Source organism: Siniperca chuatsi, linkage group LG11 (genome assembly GCF_020085105.1).
Source record: "Siniperca chuatsi isolate FFG_IHB_CAS linkage group LG11, ASM2008510v1, whole genome shotgun sequence".
NCBI classification, from domain to species: domain Eukaryota; kingdom Metazoa; phylum Chordata; class Actinopteri; order Centrarchiformes; family Sinipercidae; genus Siniperca; species Siniperca chuatsi.
The window spans coordinates 15,333,575-15,360,340 of record NC_058052.1 but is presented as its reverse complement, the minus strand read 5'-3'; the positions used below and the strand labels follow the sequence as shown (position 1 = coordinate 15,360,340).

The 26,766-nt window shown below is 40.2% G+C and overlaps 2 protein-coding genes across 4 annotated transcripts in view; both read right to left on the bottom strand.

Annotated features, from left to right (window-relative positions):
* march8 (membrane-associated ring finger (C3HC4) 8) overlaps positions 1 to 5,847 on the bottom strand; it is a 78,852-nt gene extending 73,005 nt beyond the window's left edge. The window contains exon 1 of one of the 2 annotated variants that reach the window (XM_044215415.1): positions 5,692 to 5,847. The gene's annotated coding sequence lies outside the window, so the exon portion shown is untranslated. The remainder of the gene's footprint in view (positions 1 to 5,691) is intronic. The other variant, XM_044215414.1, reaches the window with a different exon arrangement.
* Positions 5,848 to 11,998: 6,151 nt separating this feature from the next.
* On the bottom strand, positions 11,999 to 26,543 carry zfand4 (zinc finger, AN1-type domain 4). 2 transcript variants are annotated; one of them, XR_006379847.1, is made up of 11 exons: positions 26,200 to 26,543; positions 24,418 to 24,729; positions 22,856 to 22,931; positions 22,060 to 22,127; positions 21,721 to 21,907; positions 21,155 to 21,302; positions 19,372 to 20,616; positions 18,230 to 18,284; positions 14,699 to 14,816; positions 12,921 to 13,109; positions 11,999 to 12,553 (listed from the first exon to the last, which is right to left on the bottom strand). XR_006379847.1 is itself a non-coding variant. In XM_044213775.1 (10 exons), the coding sequence occupies exons 2-10, from the start codon at positions 24,599 to 24,601 to the stop codon at positions 12,974 to 12,976; spliced, it is 2,217 nt and encodes a 738-aa protein (XP_044069710.1). In that variant the 5' UTR covers positions 24,602 to 24,729; positions 26,200 to 26,543; the 3' UTR covers positions 11,999 to 12,973. The 2 variants fall into 2 exon arrangements, 1 of the variants encoding a protein (XP_044069710.1); XM_044213775.1 differs by having other exon boundaries at positions 11,999 to 13,109.
* Positions 26,544 to 26,766: the final 223 nt, after the last annotated feature.

The window sequence follows — 26,766 nt, the reverse complement described above, 5'->3', positions numbered from 1 at the left end:
AAAAGGAGTTGATTATATATCTGTACTGTTTACAAACACTCGAGTAAATTACACACAAATGGTGGATTGATAATGTTCCAAAAGAAAAACCTCAAAAAAGTTCCAGAAGTTGCACAACACTTCCCCGAGATCGCATGACAATCTGTGTTTAAAATACAATGACATCTAAACTTTTCTCTTTGTCTGCCCAGCCACAGTGGCTGCTACCCAGTTTTTCCTGCAGTTAGTCCAAACAAAACGCTGCTGTTGATGCTGTGTGTTTAGAAGCAAATATACAAATTTTCATGGATACTGCATAATAATATATGGGAGACAGACACCAGCAAACAAAACGGAAATGCATTTACAAGGAAAGGTCACAGATTTAGCATACTTGTTTAGCGTTTCAAACTCCAAGACAGCCATTAGTCTCTGAAACTCAACTTGCACACACTACAAACTTGCTTGGGTTAGATAATAATGCAGTTAAATTAACTTGATCAGAGTATGAACTTTATAGTTGCATATTGTTGCCACATGAACGCACTAGAAGACATAAACACTTTTGAAATCAGTGTGTGTATCAATAAAGTGGGAAGTATTTTGGGAAGCATGATGGATTACCTATCATAAAAGGTTTCTGTGAGTTGATTTTTTTACTCCAACAATCAGTCCAATCAATCCAGTAATGTGTCAAGTCTGCAGTCAGTCCACCAATCAAACACAGACAGGTGACAAATTAAAAGGAAAATACGGAGGAGAAACATAATAAACGCAGATTCTTCTGAACGTCGTGTAAGGGGTCACTAGAATTTTTAGACTGACCATCACCAAAACACCAAATGAGGGAATAAGTCTTAGAACAATGGTGTTTGATCACTCCTGTGGAGCAGCAGAGAGTTGGCGAATATATGCCCAGTCTATAGTGAAGCTGTTCTGGAAGCCCTTCAGGTAAAACACCTTATGTTTTATGTTTTCCTTTAATTTGCCATCCATCTATAACACAAGAGACAATTACAATCCAGCTACCAAGTATAATTTTGAACATTTTGATCAAACATAAAAGTCACTGTATTTGCACAAATGTGTGTTGCGTCCAGCTGCAGTAACACACAGTATTGTACTATCCCCACACCCTCTACTTGATCCGTTGGCACGAGCAGAAAGAATCTTTGAGCATGACCATGAAAGCCCTAATGACATCATCAACCATAGCCCACTACCTGCAGCAGTGCCATCCCACAGTCCGTTCGGCTGAGCCAGCACCTCTGCTTGGCTGATGTATAGCAGCTGTCGAGCACTCCCCCCCCTTTTCATCCCATACATTATAATTTCATTGCATCCGTGCAACACACACGCACACACACAAAATATCAATATAAACACTGTACTGTTGTCCCATAACCTATGTTTTTAACTACTGCCATTAGCATAACTCCAGTATGGTTTAATTCACAGGGCTGTATAACATCATCCATAGGAGGAAGTCATTAGACTGGATCAATACTCTATTCCCTACATACAAAGACCAGCCACAGTGGGACACAGTGGCAGGCCAGGAGAAACAACATTGTATGATACCTTTATTATGTTGTTATTACATTACAGCGCAGCCAGGCGCTGATACAACAAGACTAGCAGGGGACGTATTCATACGATTATAATCCAAATTCAGATAACAAAAGCAGTATGGGACAGCTGCACAGAGTCTACACGGCACTGGAAACCTTGTGGTACGACTGCAGCTGCCATATGGTGGTAATATTGTTAATATACTTTTAATTAGCTCAGCCGAAGATCAATTAAAAAAGTACAACTTGCTAAGATGGAAGTCTAGTAAAATGAGGAAATAACTGACACTATCTTCTTTGTAATCACAGGAGTCCAGGAAAACCCACATCCTGAGTAACGCACGCACATGCTCCTTTAAAAAGGACACAGGATATGTATGAAGACTGATTTTCGTTGGCTGGATCCATTTCCTGTCTCTTTGCAGAAATAAATCAATATTATTTTACAGGTTAACCACCAGAGAGATAAGACAGGGGTAACCAGCTGACGTAGGGATGCAGTGTGAGTCAGAGAACTGCAACTGCAGGTGCCGTTTTAAAACTGGTTGAGCGCACCGGTAGCTCACCTGGCAGAGAGCGTACCATGTGTCAAGGCTGAGTCCTTACCCGGGTTCGATTCCTGGGCCCTTCGCTACATGTCATCCCTCTCTCTGCCCCTGCCTTTCCTGTCTCTATCCAGCTATCACTATCACAATAAAAGCAGAAATGCCAAAAACAAAAAAAACAAACAAATTGGAATTAAAGTATTTTAGGACTAAAGAAAAAAATGCAGTTGATTTGGTAGGTCGCAAATCACAAGTGGTGTGGTTAAGTGGAATATGATCACATCTTCCAACAACACTGAGTTAATACGGGAAATTCAACAAAAAAAAGGAAGTGCGTGTTGGAGAGAGAGACTGGGGAGGGGAGAGAGTTCCATTGTCTTGTTGATAAGGATAATATACTTACTTCAAATATGACAAAATCAATTCGTGTTTTAGATTAACCTCATTTTTTTAATCAATTCATCATTTAAAAAAAAAGGTATAGATGAAACAATTAGTCAATTCACTGATTATTTGATCAACAGAAAATTAAAATCGGCAACAAAATTGATAATTGATTCATTTTTCAAGAACAAAATGCCAAAATCCACCAACTGCAGCTTCTTATGTGAAGATTTTCTTTGTTTTTCATCTTCTGTGAAAGTAAATTTAATATCTTTGGGTTTTGGACTGTTGGTCAGACAAAACAAGACATTTGAGTACGTCAGCTCGGGCTCTGGGAAACTGTGAATCAAATCAGTCGGTTGGGCTTGAAAAATTAGTCAACAAAAATATTTCATCAAGAACAGATGTCAGCTGTTGTACAGTTGGAACAAACTAATTACCCAAAACAAAGATGTGGACTACAGTGAGTGAACCACAACTAAAAACCTTTTTCTCAAAATGTTTTTGGCTGTTGTTAAATTGAATATGATTGAAACCGCTATAGAATAGCACAATGGGGGCTGTCAAACCCATCCTCTACCACATATTGTAAAATACTGTTGGAGGCACATTTCACCATCACAACCAATTGTGTCAAACAATGACAGCAGTTAATTGGCAGAAAGCTACTATCAGAGCCTTCAGATATATTTTTGATTGCATTCTTTCCATCCTCCAATTACTGTCCTCAGAACCAATCTCTGAAGTCAGAAAAGTATGAGTTAATTTACAAGCACACAATGGCAGAGTCCATTAAGACTGCAGGATCCTTTGCTCGCAGTTTTAGCAGCTTAACAAACACAGTCTCAGAGTTGCCCTCTTCCTCCTGTTTGGAATCATAATCTATGCTTTCGCATTGCTCCCTGTAGTCTGTCCTGTCAGGACGACCGACAAGACTGCTTCAAGAGTCGGTTGACAGCTCGGGGTCTGGAATAGATGAGATTTCTCATAACGGCAGAATGCTAGTTGATACCAGCAAAATCCTCCGTTGTCAGAGGGCACACAGTCAGCCGCTCCTGAAGGAAGACCAGGCCAAGGAGAGGAGCAAACGATGTGGTCATATGAGAGGATTTTCTGTTGCAAATAACAAGTTGGTGCAAGTGCACTCAATGCTTTTGGAGTCAAACTTTTGGGACCGAAAGACACCTGAATATAGCACTTTTCCTTCCCATCTTGTCTGAGAATAAGTAGACACCTAAATGTAAAAGTCACTTGATATGTATTCCTACTTTTTACATTATGCTAATCCAACCCTGAACATTTGATACCATTGCTGTAATTCAACTAAAACATTTGTGCACTCAACATGAAAACTTTGACTGAAGTTGAAACGGCTCATGAATAAAAGGCTGACTTCTCTTTTTTGCTTTTTATATTTTCTGCTACTGTAGATTAAGAGCATTCCCAATTACTTCTATATCGAAGTCAAGATATTTCTTTTAACTTTCAACTCAAGTACGAAACAAAGATTAGAGCTCCAACTGCTTGCCTACAAAAAGGCCACTGTCTGACGCTACTCTTCAAACACTCGACTGCATCAGAAACTTACAGTGTTTGTGTGGAAAAGAAGCCAATCTATATGCGGTAATCCCATGTGAGGAGGCAGGATTAGTTACACAGCAGCACAACAAAGAAAATAAGCATTGTGTTATCTGCAAGTTTGTGCATGCACTCTCCACAGACACCATCGGGACAATGAGGCTTCTTATCGCAACAAGCCCTTAGTATTTCACAACAGTGGCAAAGACATAACCAAAGGCTACAGTGATGTAACACACACAGACATGACCAGCTGGTTCTTGCCCTGACAATAGCTGAACACCACACTGGAGACCGCATCACGATGAAGACGGTATTATAAGAAGCTGTCTTTGACATGCCGCCAAGACTTGTTACCTTGGAATGAAGATGAGTAAAAGGTTTGCCCTCCCACAGAAAAAATAAATACCACAGCAGGCATCCACACAGTGGAAGTGAAATCAGAAAGCTGTAGAGTGCACAAGAGCACTTGGCTACATGTTTAAAAAGATTTAAACAAGCTGCAACTGCAATACACATGCATGGACTATACAGCAGGTATCATGGCACATGGCAGGACTGGAGTGTAAGGTGACACAAAGAGGAAAGCTGATCCTGCAGCCAATGGGCAGACATAGTGTAATGTGAGAGCCACTCTAACAATTAACTGATTATTGGGTCTGATGGGAAAATAGGGTACAAACCTCGCTATTTATTAGGCAAAACAACATTTTACAGTTTATTCTATGTGAGGAATTGCTGTGTTGTTGATGTCAAGCTGAAGATATTAAAACTAGGATCACGGTAGCGAGTGGAAGCAGTGCTTCTGTTTGGCTTTATTATTGGTCATAATAAGGGAACATCCGGCCGGACAGTACGCCTCAGACCTGAAGTCTACAGTAAATGTGAAACTACAGATGCAAATGCTCCGTGAGACAAAAGCTGCTGCTGTCTGTAGACCACCGTGCAAATTTGACCCAATCAATATTGATCCAGTGTGGTAAACTCAAAAGGGAACAGACCCGCTGCTATGTCGCACTGTGACCCCTTATTTATTCATATGAAAATGCGAGTTAACAGCATTCTAGCTGGCAGTGATGTGAAGAAATGCTCAAATATCCGATAGCATAATGCTTAATCGTGTCGCAATAGATCATATTTTCATGACCTGGTGTCCCAGCTTATTCCACCGCAAACTGAGCGTTACAACAAAGGCTTGCTTGGACACAGTCACATCTCCTCTTGAGTCACAAACATATGCTGAATGGCCAAACCACAGCAATAAATTCATTTTAAAAAACAGCAGGCATCTCAGCTGACACAAACGCGTTGCTGATTTTTTTTATTTTATTTATTTTTTTTTTTGCTGCAGAGCGCACCAGTCGCTGACATTAAACTCAAATTTCATACCTTAACCACAACAGGCTACGGTGACCGATCGACTCTCGGCTTCCACAGAGGGCAATAAAAAAAAGCAAATTCTCACACATTCACATCCCAGCAGTCCGTCCGTCCGTCCGACCGACCGTCAGCAGCCTCCGGTTGGATTTAATAAAGCGAGAGGCGCAGAAGAGCCTCAGTGTGGACGGACGTATAGCTGCGTTGGACCAAATGTTGGTCCATATTCCAACTAACACAAAAAAGAAGACACTCACCGCTGTGTTTGGCACCGAATACCGACGTTTTGTTTATTTCACTGCCCCCGCTGAGCAGCTGTGTGTAGTAGTGCGTCACTGACTTCCGCGTTAAGGTGGAGTGAAAGAAATGCAAGAGGAATAATGAATTTAAAGGACAGGCGGCGCAAGCGGGCGCACTGAGGGCTGTGCACTACTAAAGAGATGAGGATTATGAGGAAGGTGATGATGATGGCAATAGTGGTGGAAAGCGTCGCCTATGATGAGGATGGTATAAACAATGTAATATTTAAAGCTCCACTAATACATATTTTTATATCAACAAATGCTCAAGACTATGTGGAATTCTGGCCTATAAATTTACTGTTTACTGTTTTAAGCGAAAAAGCTCTAATAAACCCACTATACACTACTTGCCCATTACCAAAGTAGCTGGTGAACATAATGGCGCATTTAGCAGCTGAATAGCCCAAAAGAGCTAGATATTTCCCGAGGTTGTAGAGACCTAAAAGGAGCTAAAAGGAGAATGAATATTGGACTTAAATTCATCTGGTGGACACAAAAACTAACTCCAAATGAATGCTAATGTTGCTGCATGTCTGTCTGAAGTGTATATTGGCAATAAGCAGCTTGTTCCACTACCCCCTATAAGTGGCCAAAAAAATCTAATTATACAAGATACACGATAGATTTATTGATCATTTTACAACACAGGGTTGTAGGCTATAACGAGATTTTTGTTTTGAAGTTCCCTTTATGCTGATCAAAATAAATGATATACAGTAGATCAGTGAATAAATAATAATTCATAGAAATGAAAACTATTTTACATTCTGTAGAGCCAAGGATGAATTTAGGAGTCTCTCAGCCTGAGGGAAGAAGCTGCTCTGTAGTCTGGTGGTACGACAGCGGATGCTTCTGTGTCTCCTGCCAGAGGGCAGCAGGGTGAAGATGCTGTGGCTGGGGTGGGTACTGTCCTTTAGTATCCTTTGGGCTCTGCGCAGGCACCTCACCTCACCTCAGCTCCTTGGTTTTGTTGATTTTGAGCAACCCGAACTGTCTGGGGTATGTTTGTAAGGAGGTCCAATATTCAATTACAGAGTGTGGTACTCAAGCCCAGAGTGCTAAGTTTTACTATCAGTTTCATGGGGGAGATTGTGTTGAATGCTGAGCTAAAATCAACAAACAGCACTTTGAAGTAGGTGTTGTTGTTCTCAAGAGTGAGTGGAGGGCAGTGGCGATGGCATCCTCTTTGTTGGGGAGATCAAAATGAGCAGAAAATGTGTTACGCTTATCTGGTAAGGTGGTCTCACACATGATGGGGGCGCTCCTGCCTGTGATTTTTTTGGTCGCCTGCCACATATCTTTGGTGTTGTTGGTGTTGAGGTCGCTCTCCAGTCTCTCCTGATGTCTCCTTTGCCTCCTCGATGGCAGCTTTCAGTCTCACTCTGGCGGTGTTGTATGCTTCCTTGTTTCCTGACTGAAAAGCAGCTTTTTTTGGCTCTGAGTAGAGCCCTCACCTCTCCATTCATCTAGGCTTTCTGGTCGGGGAAGGATTTTATTGGCTTTGTGATCACCACATCATCAACACAATGTATGATGTCACTGATGATGTATATTCCTCAAGTTTCATGTTGTTCTCCTGGGTGGCAGCGTCTCTGAACATGAGCCAGTCTGTGCACTCAGTCTGTAGAGCTTCTGTAGCTTCATCTGTCCACACTTTAACTGTTTTTAACTGATGTTTTACTTACACCCAGCTGATAAAAAGCTGGGTGTAAGTAAAACATCAGTTACAGAAGCTCTACAGGCAGGGGAAGCAGGGAAATATGATCTGATTTCATCTGAATTTCTGAAGCTTTTTATCAAAACATCTTGGGAAATACATGTAATCACTTTCTGGTGGTGAATTCTAAAGGTCTAAAGGTAACAAAACCCACCTACCAGCTCCTCTAAAAGTCACAAATTAGCACGCTTGTTTGTTAAATTGACAACAAAGTGTAAAAACAACAATTATCTGTTTTACGGGTTATGTGTAGGACTATCTCTTGGCTCCGAGCAGTTGCCCGGCAACCAACGGATACTCCAGGAAGTTATTCCTCCTGGCCAAAAAATAACCCCAAATTGTAATTTTTACATGTTGGTTTTGGGCAGATTAAAGAAACAACATATAGCATGTTAATTAATGAGCTTTAGAGGTGCTAGTAGGTGAATTTTGTTACCTTTAGACAGAACTAGGCTAGCTGTGTCTCCCTGTTTTCGAGTCTTATGCTTAGCTAAGTTAACCAGCTGCTGGCTGTACCTTCACATTTATCGTACAGACATGAGAGCGGTATCAATCTTTTTATCTAACTCTCTGCCAGAAAGTGAATAAGCATATTTTCCAACAACAAACTATTCCTTTAAAGATGACGATGTGACGATGATAAACATTTTTATAATTTATTAGTAGAGACATTTCTTATTATAACATTAGATTTTATTACATTTAATTACATAATAGATCAGCCTATATAAAACTTACAGAAATTAGCTCCAATCTATCAGACTGTATTAATATATTCTGGTATAATGGTCAGTTTATGAATGGCATGTAGTGTACTGTATGTCTATCCTAACTCGAGTGAATCACACCATGTACTGTAACTCCTCACTCACAGTGCAGTATGTTGGGAGAGGCTCACTTATTAAATGAGGGAATGTATCCTCTGTTGACTCAAAGCTTCGTCTCTATCTCTGTGAAGCCTGTCATTGCGTTTAGGCTTATTACTGATGCACAGACCGCCACTCTGTCCTTGGGGTGGGACAACAGAGCCTCTGTGCTCTGTCTGGACAAAGTGGGCAACTCAGAAGTGAGTCTGACAAATTGTCATGCATGTGTCCCTGCTTCAGAGAGATACAGGCTGTCTTGCTGCGTGGCATGGAAGGATTAGGATGTGGCTTGTTGTGGAAGGAAAAGTGAAACAGCTGTCGTGTTGATACTAAAACAGCCTTTTCACCACATTTGCAGGACTTTAGAAATCCAAATATTCCTTTTTTACAAGAGGGGGAAAGCAGCCACAGAGAGATACTTACATATAGTCATTTACAGTAAACATATTAGAACAGGGTGTGTGAGTTTAACTGGGAAGACTGGCTGGCACAATAGTAGGAGGTTGTACATGACAGGGTTCATAAGAATGAGGAAGATATACAGAGAGGAAGAAAGTGGTGGTGGGTGAAAGACAAACAGGTAGAAGAAGTTGAGAGGGTAAAAGACTGCTCTGTTTTCAAAGTGTTAAGATTTTCTTGGTGTGTGTCCTTCCTGTTTTCTTACCTGGTACAGTGAACCTGTCAGACTGGTAATGCTTGATATCTCATGTTTTGATCTTTCTGGCCCTGAGCACACATGACTCAGCAGAGTAAACACTCTTATTTCATATATGCACAGATATTATTTAGATGAACACACAAGGTTGAGTGGTAATGGATTGTGATTTGATTCCAGAAAAGGTGTAGATATCTTTGGAATAAATACTTGATGAAAAAGGACTTTGAGGTTTCATATTCATTTGCATTAAAATGAGGAGATATCTGTGAAACCTCTGTGTACTTTGTTTGTTACATTCATATGGGTTAGTTTCAACTTGTGACCACTGTTCCTCATTATGCCAGATTGTGCAAACATCAGAGTTAAGAGTTTGAGAGATTGTTTTTTAAATAATAAAACAGTCTAGTGGTTAATAATGATTGCAGATGCTGATTCCAGCACTATAAATCTTAGTATGTATATTGGAGACTATCATAACTATATAACTAAATGCAGTATTTATGGATTTTAGAGGCACATATCACACAAAAGCAAGTGTAAAACTTCCAGGTACACTGCACAGTTCAACTGCCCTAATGGATTACTATTAAATAGGTAACCAGTAACCTGCGATGTATTATATTCTCCTCCTTTCCAGTCCTGTACAGATACTGGTATTGAATATGTACACTGTCACACTCGTTGAGCTGGATTTCCTCTAAAAGCCATGTTTAAAAAAAGGGGGGGGGGGTGCATTGTTTTTCGCTCTGTGCAGAATATAGACTTGCAGCACTTGGCAGAGTTGTAAGAGGCAAGTGGAACAATCCTGAAATAGAAAATAGGCATTTGGTTTGTTATGTTTGTGTGACACACTGCACAAGAACAGTGGAAGACTGGAGCAGCAGCTGAAAGGAAACCAAATCAAAACCTGTATATATTCCAAAAGGTACATTATGTTATGAGAATTAAAAGAATGAACTCTTGAAAGAGTGGAAAGAGCGATTTAGTATTGCATTTTCACAAAGTTGGGTGAGTCACAAGACAGATTTTAAAAAGAATGGTCAAACTCGACTTTTAGTCCGTAATATGGGTCAAGCTCCAAAAACACTGGATCCTACACTTCCCTTAATGCCCCCTCCTAGACTTGTAAATACCTACGTCTCTCAAACTCCACGTGACAGTTTGTAACGCTGGCTTTGTTAAAAATATGTAGTCTCCAATACAAAGCCAAGATACCTGAGTGATGTCACTTCACTTGATGGACTTGACAAAGCTTCTCCAGAGCCACAGAAAACTTTATGCAACTCTTTTCACAGGCTCATAGTTGTCCCAGTGGTGAACCTGAACAATTTTCATAGGGGTGGCCCGGCTGAGACTTGTGTTCACTTTCTGGTGGCACAGAAGTGTGTTTTTTTCAGTGTTTTTCTGCATGGTGCAGCACTGTAGGTCATCATAGTTGCTATTTTGGGTCACTTTCATTCACTCGCTCAGGCAACAGTGATGAGCACCTTCGCCATCAAGAATCATACATAATGGGCTTTTCTATATAACCCTCAAATGATAACTTTAATAACAGTATCAGAGATTGTGTTAACAATTAGCGATGGTCAGAGGATGCTTAAGTCAAAATGTGGGTATATTATCGAAACAAAGTGCCTATAATCTTATGGGCAATAGAAAATAATTCACAGCCATGCTAGTAGCTCTGTGAGGCTGTACTTGGGCACAGCAGTGCTTTGAGCTGAATGCTAACATCTGCTAACATGCTCACAAAGACAATTCTAACATACTGATGTTTAGCAGGTGTAATACTTATCATTTTCACCATCCTAGTTTAGCTTGTTAGCATGCTAACATTCGCTAATTAGCACTAAACACAAAGTGCAACTGAGGCTGATGGGAACATTAGTTTTGCAGATATTTGGTCATAAACCAAAGTATTGGACAAACTGAACGGTGTTGGTGTGTGTGATGGCTAATAGAGTTGCCAGGCTTTAATCTATGGTGGCCATGGCCATTGAGTACTCCCAGTGACTAGTAAATTGATTTTGACATGTTATGTTTATTAAAAAAACATTTTTCATATATTGCATTCACCACTTTCTGTAGCCTACATGACAAGTTCTGTCAAAACAATCCTTTAAATTGACAAACTTTGCGTAATAAAAATGGCACTTCCTGCTGCTGCACTGAGGCGTTTGAAATGAAATCCACTTTGTATTTCTCTAAAATTCACCTGGAGATACCTGTAAACTCCATCCTTTTGAAAAAGATGCCCCTCTCCATGTTGAGGTGCATTTATCTGTGGAGAGAGACTAAGTAGTTTTTCAGCAGTATTTGCTGCACAGCCCAATTATCTTGGATCAAAGCCAGACAACATGAAGGAGGAAAGTGAGGATAAAAACACTGAGACGTGACTCAGGTCAGGGTTAGTCTGTTGCACAGGAACAGCATCTAAAGTTAAAGCAAAGTGAATAATGAGCGGCGCCCCCACTTTTCATTTGAACCTTTCTACTCAGTGACTCACTGGCAAAGAAAGACAACAAATTTATGTTATTGATTACACAAAGTGTTCTCATATTTACTGATTGCAACACTATCTGCACTCATCTCTCCAGGATTAGTTTGTATTTTGTATGTGTGCATATACTACAGCTTTGAAATGCTCTCCCTGAAAAAAATATTAATATACAGACATTGCATTTCTAAGGGTGAATCAGTGGCAGAGATCAATCCATCTGTGGACAGTCCTATCAGTACCAGATCTGAAAAGGTGTGAACATGTGGTGAATCTGAACATTGGTCTTTGTGCGAAAAGACATCAAACAGAAACCGTTTCTGATCTACTTCACACCAATATGAGAACTATTAAAGGGCAAGCAGCAGGAAAGGTCAAACATTCAATGTGCAAATAACGACAACAGCAAGACTGCAAAGAAATGAGAGGAAATTATAGCAGGACTATCTCTATCTGTAAAAATAATCAGTCAAATGGAAATATAATTAGGCAGGTGTTGAATCTTAACACTTACACAAGTCATGTACAGTATGTACGGAAAGAAACTTTATTAGATGAAACCCCTGTAGATACCATAACAGCATTTTAAGATTTTCAACAGCTGAGCAATAAAAAAAGACTTACAAAAGAGTTTTTTTATGGCAACCACCTTACTTATAGACACATCATAAATACCATAATCATCCCCCCAATCCTAATACAGTTTACTTGATAGGATTACAGATTACAACTGACATTCACACCTACACACACATTACATACTTGCTATTTCAAAACCAACCTTGAATTTAAATAAGTAGTATTCATTAATAAATATTAAGTATTTCATTAACAGGTGGGTGTATTGTTCTCTTTTAAGACAGATTTAATTAGTGATGTAGGTATGTATGTGCCCATGTAAGAAAGACGTTTAGGAGGTGCAGAATATAAAAATCTGGATGACAACATAAACACTTCATAAGACAAACACAGAAATTTAAGTATCTTTCCCCCCACAATAAGGAAAGTCAAATGTATAAATATGATAGTTCTAAAGTGCATCTTTCAAAGACTTGTAGAATGAAAAGTCATCAGCGGTCCTATTTAAAAAACAAACAAACAAACAAATAAAACCCCAAGGCTGACAAAACTAAAAAATAGATGTCTGAACATGCAGCAGATATATTTAGCAAAAACTACCTACATGCATGCAGAGTTTGTTTTGTTTTTAGGCAATGGAAAAAGAAGGTAACAGATAAAAAGGATAAATGTCTTCATATTGTCAAGACGTGATAAGTAGTTCTGTGCCATTTCAGTCTACTCTTGTTTGTTTACACTTGGCTTTACAGAATATTTTATTTAAATTTTAAGCAAACTTGGCTGATAAAAAAAAAAAAGCACACAGTGGTGAATAAGTTCCTTCTTCCTTCAAGAAATGACTTTGCAGAATCTCTTTCATTCACTCACTTTAACCTGTAGGTCTTCAGGTCGTCCCTTAAGAGAGGTGAGGGTTTTTGGGTCTAGATCTTAGGCAGCTTGGGAGCACTGATAAGAGGGTTGGTCTCTTGCAGAAATCGCCGTCCGGCACTCTTGTAATCGTAAGTGCAGTCATGCGTCTCTGCGTAGCGGTGGGTGGCACAGAAGTTGTGACCACACCTGAAAGATTTTAATAAAAACATATTTTGGTATGCATGCATGCAAAAAAAAAAACAGATCTGTAAATAATACTTTATTTAGTATGTTCCTCAGGAGACCTCAAGGTCAGCAAATAATAATAAATAAATAAAAAACATTCTGTTTCTCCATCAGCAAACATCATCTGCTCAGGCTATTTGCTGAGTATAAATGCAGTGAGTCACATTACCCCTCTTATTTTACCTCCTCCATAACAAAGTCTTCTTAGACTAAAAGCCTCCTTTATTTGCTTTAATCTTTCTATTTGTCCATTAGTAAAAAGAGCAACTCTATTTTCAGATGTCTTATTTATTTCATTTGTGAGCACTAATATGGAGCAAATCATCACAGTGATTGATTTGCATGCTTTAATTGTGCAAACATTTCAACACTACTGTGTCTTCAGAGTCAAAATGGACAAAGACATGAGGCAAACAACATATATAGTCAACCTAGAACAGGTGTACACTTGTCATTGGACAATTGGTTGAACAGGATTTCAAATCTATTTGATAATGAATCCCAAAGTGGGAGTTGCCATAGTCAAGTGCCACACACCCCATGCATTAACACCACATCAGAGACAAAAAGAACACAGACACATCTTAGAGTTACAGAGATAAAAATTACGTTGAATACAGGTGCTGAATCCATCAAGTACAACTATTTAGAGGAAACATGACAAATTCAGTTCTTCGTTTAAGCCAAAAGGCTCCACTATGTTAAGAGTGTGAATCCAATATGCCTCTCTGCAGAGCAGTGAGTTGATGTCTCCACCTCTGGGAGAGGGTGATATTTTTTGTGCATAATGCCGAGCAATAGCATAATCCATGTTTTGGCAACTCCCACCCTTGGATTCATTATCCAATAGATTTGAAATCCTGGTCAACCAATTATCCAATGACAAGTGTACACCTGTTCTAGGCTGACTATATATGTTGTTTTCCTCATGTCTTTGTCCATTTTTAACTCTGATGAAGAAGACACTAGTGTTGAAACGTTAGTCTGTTTGCACAATTAAAGGCTGCAAATCAATCAATGTGCTCCAGTCTCTGTTTTTCCTTTGGAAGTTTTCTGTCCTCAAACTGAGAAGCACCTGATTCAGCTATATATTGCTCAGAGATGCACAGAGAACCCTGTTTCATGAAGTAAATTATATTGCTCATTTAATCACAGAAGTTTACCATTTGACTAAACTGGTATCAGACAGACAGTCTTTAGAACACAGTCGGGAGCTCCACATCAAGTGGCTAATTTTAAGAGATAAGAGTTACATACTGTTGCATCAGATTCAGTGTGCGCGCCCTGGACCAGGCCCGAGAGACGGAACTGATTCAGATTGATGTCGTAGGGTGAAACTTTGATAATGTTAATAACTTGTGGCAGAACAAGAAGTGAACATAGACGTGTTTTCACTAGAGAGATGGATGAGAGACAAAATGATGAACTAGGAAAAGACCACTTTCTACTAAAAGGAATGCTTCAAGGACAAGAATGACAAATAGGGAGAGAGTCAGACACCGAGTGTGTGAGTGTGTGAGCGCAGGTGGAAATGCTGGAGGCACTTGTACCTGCACTCATAGCTGGTGGCCAGGCCAGTCTTCTTGCCACAGAGGAAGCAGTGCTTTGAGCTCTTCTTCTTGCCGCCTGCAGGAGCCTTGACTGGAGGTAGGTGGTACGTTGGAGTGCCTGAGAGTAGAGGAAACATTTTTAATTGACTTTACAGGAGCAAGTGTGGAATAACTGATCATGTAGTGAAAAGGTTTGTATCAGGGCATGGGATTAATCTACACACAGTCCAATCATGTAGCTTGGCTTTCTTCTGTAAATCATACCTATTCAAGTTTTCCTTGTGTCTGCACAAAGCAGATCTGGAGATTTTACAACCTTTTCTGCTTTGTGCTTGTTTAAACATTTAACAGGCTTCAAATTTGCTCAAGCTAGACCCATCACAGTAATCATGAAGCCATAAAAGGTTAGATCAACACAGAATCACGCAAGAGAGGAAAAGTGCACTTTTCTCTATTCAGTAGTTTCAGGCATGTTGTACTTGTCACCAAACCGCAGCAGTGATGCCAAAGCAGACGTTTTCACCAGCTGTCAAAAGGCAAAACACCTGCTGTGAAATCACAAACTGGAGTGTGGCCAGAAATGCAATATGCTTTAAATCTCACTGTACATTTCTGAAAACCTGCCAGTCTTCAGAATTTTACTTTGTTTTATTCAGGTCTCTATTTCATTGCCATTTCATTGAGCACAAGGAGAGTGTTTTCATATCATGTATTATGTCTGCTTAATGTCAGTCACCTCATATCCACAGGAAAACACTGCCAGAAAATAATCCCTCAAAAACAGTGTTCAAACTGTCACATTCATGTCTTTTTATCTTAGGTTTCTTTGTCAGTCCTGACAATTAATTTCAAGCTTGGTTTATGATAAAGTGTGCATTTAAAAATAATTGTAGTCAATTAAACTAGATGTAAACAGTAGTAAATGTGTGACACTGCTATTTTTGAAATGGTGCAGATAGTTGTCAGTCATGTACGTTTCCATTTGAAAGGGGTTTCAGGAAATTTTCAGGCTTTGCCATATTACCCTGTTGTAATTTTAGAAAATATGTCAGAAAATAAACAGTTCATTTCTTAAGTCAGGGAACACAGGTTTATGTCAGCTTGTTCCTGAGATAATCGTGTCTGTGAACGCATGCAGCTAGGTTTGTGATCTGTGGGGATACAGATAGATATCCAGAACATACAGATAAAACTGACAGCACTGTGAGGAAGGTACAGGAAGCTCACAAGCAGCTGGACGCGGGATTGTTTTTTTCTTTGTTGTTTTGTGTACTTGAATCTGCTACCATACAGACATACACTGGGTTGAAATATATTCAGACCCAAGCACATTTTCCACATTCTCTTGTGTAGCAGACCTAACTTGAATTTGATTACATTTAATTAAGGGTTGTCCCAATCAAGTTATCTTTGCTCCCAATCCTAATCAGACTCATTGAGTCTGATTAGGATTGTATTGTATTGACTCATTATCAATACTGGACAAGAATCTGATATGCACAGTTTCTGCGCAAACAGTAGCACTGTAGCAAAGACAAAGATACGTTTTTTTGTGACATATATAGTATATCTTCACTGAAACCGCTGACTGTGTTTGTTTGTGCTGCTCTGCAGTTCAGTCACTGATGGCAGCGGAAAAAGTTTCCAATGTTTTAATGGAGTACAATGGGATGTTTGTGAAAGCTGGTGTACCTGCAGCACAATCGGTTTCTATGAACAATATAACTGCTTTACAGGCCTACTAAAATATGGTTTTATTTTGCAGGTCTGTACTTTCCTAATAATTTCCAAGGAAGTTCCTTGAAATAACTATGAGGTAGTAATTATTATAGGGAAAACATGTTTTCCTTGAAATAGCTCCATTTAAACCCAAGTAAATATTCATTTATCATTTACTAATGGAAATTTTATCCAACTGAACAATGTCTCTATTTTCCCTGTAATTGGTACCAAATTACATAGTTCCTCAGGGAAATTATTAGGAAATTAGGGACTTGTAAAATAAAGCGTCACCAAGATATGTACTGGTTGGTTCAGATGTAGAACCCATTTTTAGCAACAAAATACAGAAATGCCTCATTTACATACTGTGTGCATTCAGATCCCTCAATTTACAGTATTCAAATGCACTCAAGAACTCAAAGTATGAGGGAAAAGACTCTCTGGTCTGGTGAAACAAAAACTGAACTCTTTACCCTGAATGCCAAATGCTACTATATCCACTGCTTACAACTGGCCAACACATCCCTACAGTAAAGCAAGGAGCATCATGCTATGAGGATGTTTCTAATCAGACTGAAGTGGAATATGTCCTGATTAAGGAAACCATGAATGATGACAAAGATACAGACCCTTAGAAAAAAAATTTTTGAGAGCACACACAACCTCACAGTGGAGAGATGACTCACTTTTCAGCACAACAACATAGTCAGGAAAATAACAGAGTGCATTTAAGTCTGACTGTCCTTGAGTGGCCCCTCCAGAGTCCAGACTTGAACCCCATTGAAAATATATATACACTTTTCCAAGAATTCACATATATTCTCTTGAGGGCATCTATGCGGAGGAAGGAGAGAAACTGCTAAAGTGTAGGTGTATAAAGCTGGTAAAGGCAAACCAAAAAGACCAAAAGCTGTAATTACTGCCAAGGGTGTCTCTAAAACATTCTCAATAAAATACTATGTAAATGGGAAATTTCAGACAGTTTTAATAAACAGACCATAAACAGACCCCACGAGTTCAATCAGGAATAAAAAAAAAATTATTTAAAAAATGTAAAAAAAGCTTGAGGAGCAAATTAATCTTTTTGAATAACTCGTGGAGGTGTGAACACCAGAGTCAGCATACTTAGTGTCTCTGATGAATGGAATTTATTTTGGAAGCCCACTCAAATGCGTTTGGACCAAACCAAAATAATTTTTGTATATATTATTTATTCCTTTCACAACTTTGTGTGGAAATGCAGTTGAAAGTAGAGACTAACTGAAAGTCATTCATGTGCAGTGAGTTGTTCAATGATGTTTGCAGTCGAGTCTTTGACCACCACAAATAAATTCTCAGCCTGTTGAAAACACTGATATTGATAATCAAATGTCCAGTAATAGGGGAAACGTGAGTACCACGATTCACTAATTGGTGTACTGATCCAGAAATATTATCCAAACTGTCTGTGAGTAGTCTAAGCATATCAGTGGCTGATATAAATAAGTGAGTGTACTTGTGTGTAGGCCTGGCGCCTTCTGTTGTGTGTGTTGCTTCTGCAGTTGTAGCAATAATGAATATTTAAACCCCTTGTGGTGCTTTGTTGTAGCGCTCATACAACATGCACTGACGGCTTCCACATAACAACATCCTCTCTGTATGTGACTGCACCTTTCAAGGACTGCATCTTGGTTCAGAACAGTTTATACAATTTGTGCACTCTGATGCACCTAACAGCACTATGAAAATACAACAGGTGGCTGTAAATACAGCCATTTCTTTATACACTAGTACTTTATGAAAACAAAGGTGTTTGTACGTCTCCCTTACCTATTCTCCCAAATGAAGTCATGATTCCCCCAGCTGATGCAAGAGTGTTGGTGCCCTGAGAAAACAGCAACATGAAATATTTATAAAGCAAATCAATAAGAACATAGCAGTGCTTTTTCTTGAGAAAAATCAGAATAAAAAAAAAAGTGCTGGAAAAGAGCTTAAAGTATTCACTATTACTGGTGAAGTAATACAAATTATGTACAGGAGCTTCACTAGGAATGAACCATATATCAAAAAAGTGAGGTATATACTTTGAATTATACACAGGCGTTTATGTTTATGCAGCAGGACCTAACCTCTGATTTCTGATATTTTAGCTGTTTTCCATCAATCATGACTAATATTTGCAATTGTCCTTATTAAACGTATTTAAAAGGCAGTGAATTTAGTTTATGTGTGATGTGTATGCTGCAAATATGATACATTGATATTTTAATATTAAAATTCACTGGAAATCATTTCACACTATTAACTGAACTTTACATACAGTAAACCTCATCGTGTCACATATGGGTTAATGCCTGATGAAGTCCAACTACTACATTTTAATAAAGTGTTTCAACGGAGAAGGGATGCATGGGTTGTTTTTTTTTTTTTGTTTGCTCTAGGGCTGGGAGATACAATGATCACCCCATCTCATGGAAAAACTCATGATATCATAACCGACAATTCTCATCTTTAAATGACTGATCGGTTGGATCTTAGTGAAATTTGTCACAGCATGAAATCCCAAATACTTGACAATACAATGTCTGCAGTTTTTGAAAATCTATGATTCTGGTCTATAAAGAATGTTGAGTGTGTTGAACCTAACTGAGATCTTATCATGCGATTTTGAACAATTCAATGAATGTCATATCAAGATAATGCTGTGACAATTATAGTAAAAATAATTTCACATCACCCACCTCTACTTTAGTTTTAAGCACCTGCTGTCTTTGTGTGTCGGGATGAGCACTGACTAAGTACTGGCAGTCACTATTACTCAAATTTAAGTGAGAGGAATTTACAGAATACATTGTTTTAAGACTCACATAAATACACATAACACACTTAACTTCTTTGAGGAGCAAAACACAAATGGAGCATTAAAAACAAGTCCACAAATCCAGCAAACACTGACACCTGTCTGTGCTCACCATGTAAGAGGCTGTTGCTCGGTGCAACGGGGACATTTGTCTTATGAGATCATCCTGAAGGAGCCTGTTAGTTGGGATGGATGGCAGTCTGGGGCCAAGGCTGCCCTGTCCTGAGGCAGTGGTAGGAGGCAATGCCAGTGAAAGTCCCAGACTCTCACCAAGGCCGTCCCTGCTATTGCTGCTGTCCGGAGCTCTTGTGGAGAGAGAAGCCAGAAGTTCAGAGTTGTTCAGGGACCCCAGTGGCTCCTTACAGGCTTGGTTGGCCATCTTAGTGATGCCTCTTGCTTCCCTCTTGGAGATAAGCTCTGGCCTCTTGCCAGGTGACTCCACTTTAACACCACGAAGGCATGGAGGATGAGTTGACAAGGTGGTGGAGGGGTGAGGGGATGTGTTGCCTGGCTTCACTTGTGCTGAGGATTGTGCTCGAAGGTTGGGCTGTAAACAGGAGAGAGCGGAATCAAAAGGCTGAGGCAGCGGTCTGGTAGAAGTGGATGGTGAGGTGGAGGTGGGCAATGGAGAGGAAGGGCTGATATGAAATGATGTACCAAGCTGTGTCCTATCAGCTCTGCTGGTGAGAGTATCACTTGTCCCAAGTGTCCAGGTACTGAGTGGGGAAGGGGAGAGTGGCAGCTGGTGCTGAGCCCCAACATCGAGGGACAGACGACCACCCTCTGGCTGGGTGGACACATCCAGACTCAGAGGGTCTAACAGTTCCCCAAATGGAGCTCCAGGTTGTGTTGGCACCACTAGCCCAGCAGCTTCCTCTAACAAACCCAGCCCAACTGCCTCCCCAGCAGGATCAGCTGGGTCAAAGGTGGCTTCTGGGGGCCCCCTGATACACAGTGGAGGGAGCTGAGGGTACACACAGTCTCTCATCAACCTGGTGCTGCCAATGTCCAACCGAGACACTTTGGGAGGGGGTCGGATCTTTGCAAATGGTGGGCATGTCTCCCATGACTCCTCCTCCTGAAGCATATAACAAGAAGGCGAGGAGAAGGAGGGAGGGGGTCTTCTAGGGATGGACAAGTGAGCAGAGGTTGCAGCAGAAGAGGGCAGGAAGGGGTCTACGGATTTATGGTCTGCGACTGGAGGTAGTTGTGCATTTGACTGCCGAGGCTGGTTGATCTGGGGGATCGAACGAAAGAGCCGATGATGATGATGCCGTGTGCTGAAAGGTCCTAGAAAGCCCCCGCAGGGATGTGGGCTGACAGGGGGCCGTGGTTTTACCTTTGCCGACTTCTTCGGCTGGAGGACAGAGACACGGACAGAGACAGTCAGAGTACATCACAGTACCCTCTCAAATCTACAGTACATTTTCAGTATTTCCCCCCCATTCTGTAAAATTATAAAATCATTGTGTTTCTCTCATCATTTGATTCAAGCTGCTTGTATAATTATGAGCGTAAAAAACATTAGAGAGCCTGTACAGTTTAATGTAATGAAAAGCTCTATCCTATTACAAACACATGCAAATTAGTGTTTGGTGCAGTACATCTGCATTATGCAAAATGGTTGCGGGCTACCATTTCATTCTATGTGATGACAATATTCGACATAATTTGGTTTCACTATTTTATTGATAAATAATGCAGCTATGAAAAAAAACTGCTTGAACAATAACTTTCACATAAAGGGCACGATGCCGGTTTTAATAGCGTCTACATTTATTTATTTATTTTTTTTTTTTAAATGGTGTGAAAATTAATTTAGTGTGGAGTTCACATTTGTACTCTGATAGGCAGCAACATTTTAATAGGTTTCCATGATCCCAGTAGCTTCCAACCTTCTTGTTGAGGTTCATGTCCTCCATCTTGGCTTTGAGTAGCTTCATTTTGTTCATGGTGATGGAGTTCTCAAGGCTCTGCTGTGCAGCTGCAGAACTCTCTCCATCCTCCTCCTCCTCTGCACACACATTGTACACCGAGCCACCACTGGAAATATGAGAGGCAAAAACACTCTTCCTATTAGTGATCCAACAAAGCTGTCTGCTGAACGGCTGTCTCTTCAGTGGCCCTGCTCACTGCAACCTTTGTCACCACAATGGGCATGAACTCAGCTGCACAAGTCCACCACTACACTACAACTACCACTGATCAACGTTAAGTACTCAACTCCACACTGGCTGTATAATTATACTTATTTATCTTTTTTCCCCCTCATTTGTGCCTCTATTTTCCCTTGCACAATTCTTAATACTCAGAACCTAATGCCTGTTTACATTTCTGATTTCTTACTCATGTTTAATGATGACCAACATGAGCAAACCCCTTGCCCAATTCCTTTCACAGTATCTTGACAGATAATAATATAATTGTGCTTAACAAACAGACATTATGACAATATCCCAACCTCAGAGATTCAGACAGAGGGGTCAGGGTGCCATCTCTCCTGTCGACCACTCTGAAGAAGTTTAGCTGGTCACCCTCACGATAGACCACAAACGTGACCTGCTTGTTGGACAGGCTTTTCTCCAAACCCTCCTCTTTTGTGCTCTCCATCAGGTCAGCCACCTCTTTGATAGAATCCTCCATGGTTACTGACAAAAGAATAAAAGGGGGTTTCTGTGGTTAAAACTGGAAAACGGCATATTTTAATTCCCTAATTAGTATCAGTCTATATTTTGCTATAATGTAAGCTACATATGTCCAGCTGTCATGTGAATGGACAGTTGTTTGGTCTTTTCCTTACCTCTCCTGGTATTAATTGGGCCTCCCCTCATAGCTAAGACCAGTTTCAAAGTGCAGCCTTCTGCAATGCTGCAAATAAAAAACAGATGATGATAGAATTAAAAAGTAAACAGTACTGTAACCCATTCCCCAATTATGTATTAATGGGAGAAAGGAAATAACAGTAGGCAACATATTTACATTTAGGGGAAAATACTTTACTTCTGAGACAGAGGGGAGAGGCTCTGATCTAAAGTAAATAGCACTCCAAGGGTCAGGATGATTTCCAGATGAACTTAAGTGCACGACTGGGAATTCCATTGGAACATTTGTTTCATATGAGCAGATGTTTCATTGCTTTCTCTTTGCCTTTGCTTCTAAAGCTTCAAAAGCATGCTGCAGTGTGATAGGCGAGTCTAGCAAGATCTCACCAGAGGCTGTTCATGTGGAAAATTAAGTGACAAGCATTCATAACAATACCACCATCTGCAGCCAGTGGAAAACTGGAGGGTGAGGTCTGCATCTCGTAAAATGACAAAAGTGGAGGGGCAAGCTCTCTAAACATGACCAATGTGTCACTTGTCTCATCCAGCTCTACACCTCTGGCATATTTACAACATGTTGAATTAAATTAAGACTGAGTCAGCAGACTCACCACAGAGGATAAACAGAAAGGCTTTTAGAGAGCACATGCAAATGATTCTTGTACACAGCGTGTTTTCAAACACATTGCTAGTAATTGCTAACAAGCCTGGTTGTCTTTCTGATTTTGCCTCGGTGTTAGTGCTCTGTAGGACAGAAAGAAGGAATAGATTTACCCATAGTCATGTAGACAATGTTCATCATCCAGCTCCAGATTGTTCCAGATAAGGTGTTGCTGGGCAACAGGGATACCTTTACAGACAGTCAGAGAGAGGGTAGGAGAAAAACAAAGTTGACAAGAATCTGTTCATATTTCATAGACTAAGTTCACTAATCTGACAGACAGTCAAGATGGGAATGGTACCAACAGAAGCATCCATACAACACTAAAGATAATTCATGCCTGCCCCCTAAAGACAGAACTATGTAATTGCTGAAGAAGGGCAAATCACAGAACAGATGCATTGTTAACAAAGAGTGCAAATTTGAAAAAAACAAAAACTTGATGATGTGCTACAGTATTACCTCACCATAAAGTCACCTTATCTTACAGATAAAACTGCCAAATACATGAGGTTGGTTGGACTACTATATGTCTATGTTGTATCGAATATTATTGAAAATTAGAGCAAAATAAGACTCCAGTAGAGGGATGACAGCCTAATGAATAGAAAGGCTCTCTAGAGCTACTCCTTGAAATGAGATGAGGTGTATGCGTAGTCAGGAAACTCTCTGTGCCCACAATGAGTGAACTCGCTGACCCAGTGTTGGAGGTGAGCCAGTGTTAGTGAGTGAGCAGCGGTCCTTTCATTGCAGAGTGGTATGCTCCATCACAAACACACAGGCTTGGCTGACACCACCTCCTCAAACACAGAGCACAGAGAGGCCTATAGATATATGTAGATATGGAAGGTCATCTTGATCTACAAAAAAGCAAGCTTAGAGGACAGCCAAGATAAAAACAAACAACAAAAAACAAATGAATAATCAAGTCTGAATAAATGAGAACTAACACATGATTAATTCAAATGAATTCCAACACAACCCACATAGCCCAATCCAAAAATATGCTGTAGAACGAATCACACATTACTTCTACAATGGTCTGGTGTTGTGATTCAGCACAGCTCACTAGTTTCATCCATTTTGTTTAAACAAAGAGAACAACAAAAGCAATGCATGCAATGGGTCAAAGTGACAGTACATTTTATGAACACCCACTGGTGGAGCACAAGGCACCGCCTGTAGAGCTTATACATTGAATTTTAAATGAGGACAAATCATTATAGATGAAATATTTAATTTGTACCAATGGAAAATAGTTAATAAAAACTGAAATCCCTACTCAACACTGATCAAGGTGTATAGTGACGATAAGTCTAAGCGCTATAAACGTGAATGTAGCAGTTACATTAAGCCTAGTAAGCAGCTCGGATCGAAGTCAACAGCACAAACAACAAAGAACTTTGAGAAGAAGGTGCAGTTGTGCAAAACTGACACCACAGAGGAGATATATCCAGAGCAGTACAACTCTGGAGACTTAATAGACCATACAAAATAGTCAAACAAATGACAGGATGTAGAGGAGGCATTCATGTAACCCATATCTTCTCAGTCTATCAAATAATTGATACAGCTTGCTGGTTCAATCAGTGCAATATCCTGACTTATAAAATATGGATGCTATTTCCTAACAGCAGATTAAAACATGCAAACTACACATTAGTGAACGCTGTACCTTCCAGCCTCTGGATCTTTGCCTTGACTGAAATGACAGCCTCAAAGGGCAACACACGCAGCTCAAAACAGGTCCCTGTCAGGGTCTCTATGAAGAGCTCCATAGTGTCATAGAAAGGGAGCTTATAGTGAAAAGCTCCCACACTGTCGTCATTAAAGAAAGGTGGCTCCTTCCTGTCGGTCATCTTAGCGAGTTGGGAGAGAGACTTCAGGGAGATGGTTAAATGGGGGGGCAGGCCCAAGATGAGGGAGAGAGGGACAGGCACTGCTCACTGGCTTCACGACCATCACACATTATGCAGGATGACCACAGCTGTGAGTAGAAACAAAAGCACTGCATGATTATCATAACTTTTCAGAAGGTTTAATTAGTTTAGTAACTATTCTCTGCCCCTGCAACCCAGTGTCTTAAATATACTGTATGCACTTCCCACAGGTTGAGGATTTATTTGTGATAGTCTACGCTCTGAAATTTGACATTTGCAAGTCAGCTCAGCATTCAAAAGCTAACCTGATCTGATGGCAAAGTAATTTTCGATCGCACATGAATGCACCATTTTGGCAGACTTTTTGATCAATCCGTGTAATCAACTGCAGTTTTGTGTAGACTTTAAAAGGCAGACACAAAAATCTTTTTGGGTGGGGGGAAATCTATTTAGGTGGGCCACATAGATTATGCAGCTGATGAGGAAGTTTTGTAGGTAACACAAACAGGATGGACCAGTGGTAACAGACAAAGTTATAAAAACATATTCTCATGAATGTACTAAAAAAAAACTACAAGACTGAGACTGTCTTGTAGTATATTTTAAATTGAGTAGCAATTGTTTTAAAACAAGGGCATGTATCAGTGGCAGCAGACATGTGTAACCCTCTCATAAAACATTCAGTGCAGCATTTAGCCAGGTGTGTTACATAAGCCCATCAGTGGTATGAGGTGTCCTGCACCTGACCACAGCCTTTGACAGATCACCTCTTGTGTCACTTGACTCACCAACATCTTACAAGATTTAATCTGCGTCAGAGGCTGGTTAGGCCAGACAAGCTGAATTCAGCATCTGAAGTAATGTTATGTGACATAACCCAGGACACTGGTTTATGTGTATATGCTCTTCTATCACTTAAAAGCAGAAACAAGAGAATTAAGGTTTTCCCCCTGGGAACCATTACACCTTTTCTTGTTTGGGACTGATGAGATTAATATATGGCTATTATATATTATGGCATCCCAATGTGTTTTGGAGTACAGTTGTCCACAAGATGCTGTCTAGGGCACTTACAACACACTGACCCTTTATAATGAGATCTTCCACTTTACTGGGGCCTGACAGGAGCTCAAGTAACCACTCATGCCCGCAAATGAGATATACAACAGTGAAGATTAACTGTCTCGCCGATTATTGACTCTACAATGTTAGTATACGAGGCCTGAGGTGTACCCATTCAGATAAGGGTTGTCATAACAGGCCATTCTCTAAAGAAAACTGTTAGGTCGTCAAGTTACAGTCGACGTTATGTGCAGATTGCCTCTAGCTACATTTAACCTTACGTAGTTAAAACTGTGGTTGACCGCACCACCACAATAGGAGCCACAGACCAGGACGCCAAAAAAGGATGAACTAGGTTAGCTAGCTGCCTGACAACGGAGATTAATGGAGTTGGCAATCGTCCAATTCCAGCGGCTAACGTTAGCAGAGAAAGGTCACACAAGCAGTATTTAGTTTTTACAACGCAGTTTAAAACATTGGTTAACGTTAGTATTTTATTGTTAAATCCTGCTTACCAGTATCTTCTGCAATAATACGGTAGTCAAGCCCGTCTAGCTGACGCTGCTAGCATTAGCTTTCGTTGCCATGTTAGCCAACAACTCAAACAATGGCTATCTTTCTCCGTGGTTGGCTAGCAGGCTGCTAGGCTACATTCATGAGCTTCAATCTGGTCCCGTCCGGTGTAGCTGTCGAGGGTAACGTTACGTTCAAAACTGCGTAGCATTTCATCACGTTTAATCCTAAAAACTACACACGGAACAAAGTAGACTGTCGACCGTTGTCGGTCGCAGTGGTCCCCTTGTTAGCGACATCATCATACCTGTCAAAGGCGGCTGAACAACACCTCTGTGACTTCATTTGATTGATAGACAAAGGAGCCAATTGGCGAAACGGATGATGATGTGAGATGGGCGGGACAACAAATTGTCTCTGTTGTCAAAACCGTGGCTGAAACATCTTCCTGAGTTGTGACCCAAATTGTCAGAAAAAACATCAAAACTTTCCCCACAACAGTCGGTATATCTGTATTCATCACATGCTTAAAAATCCATCAAATATTTGGTTACATCATAGGTACAAAT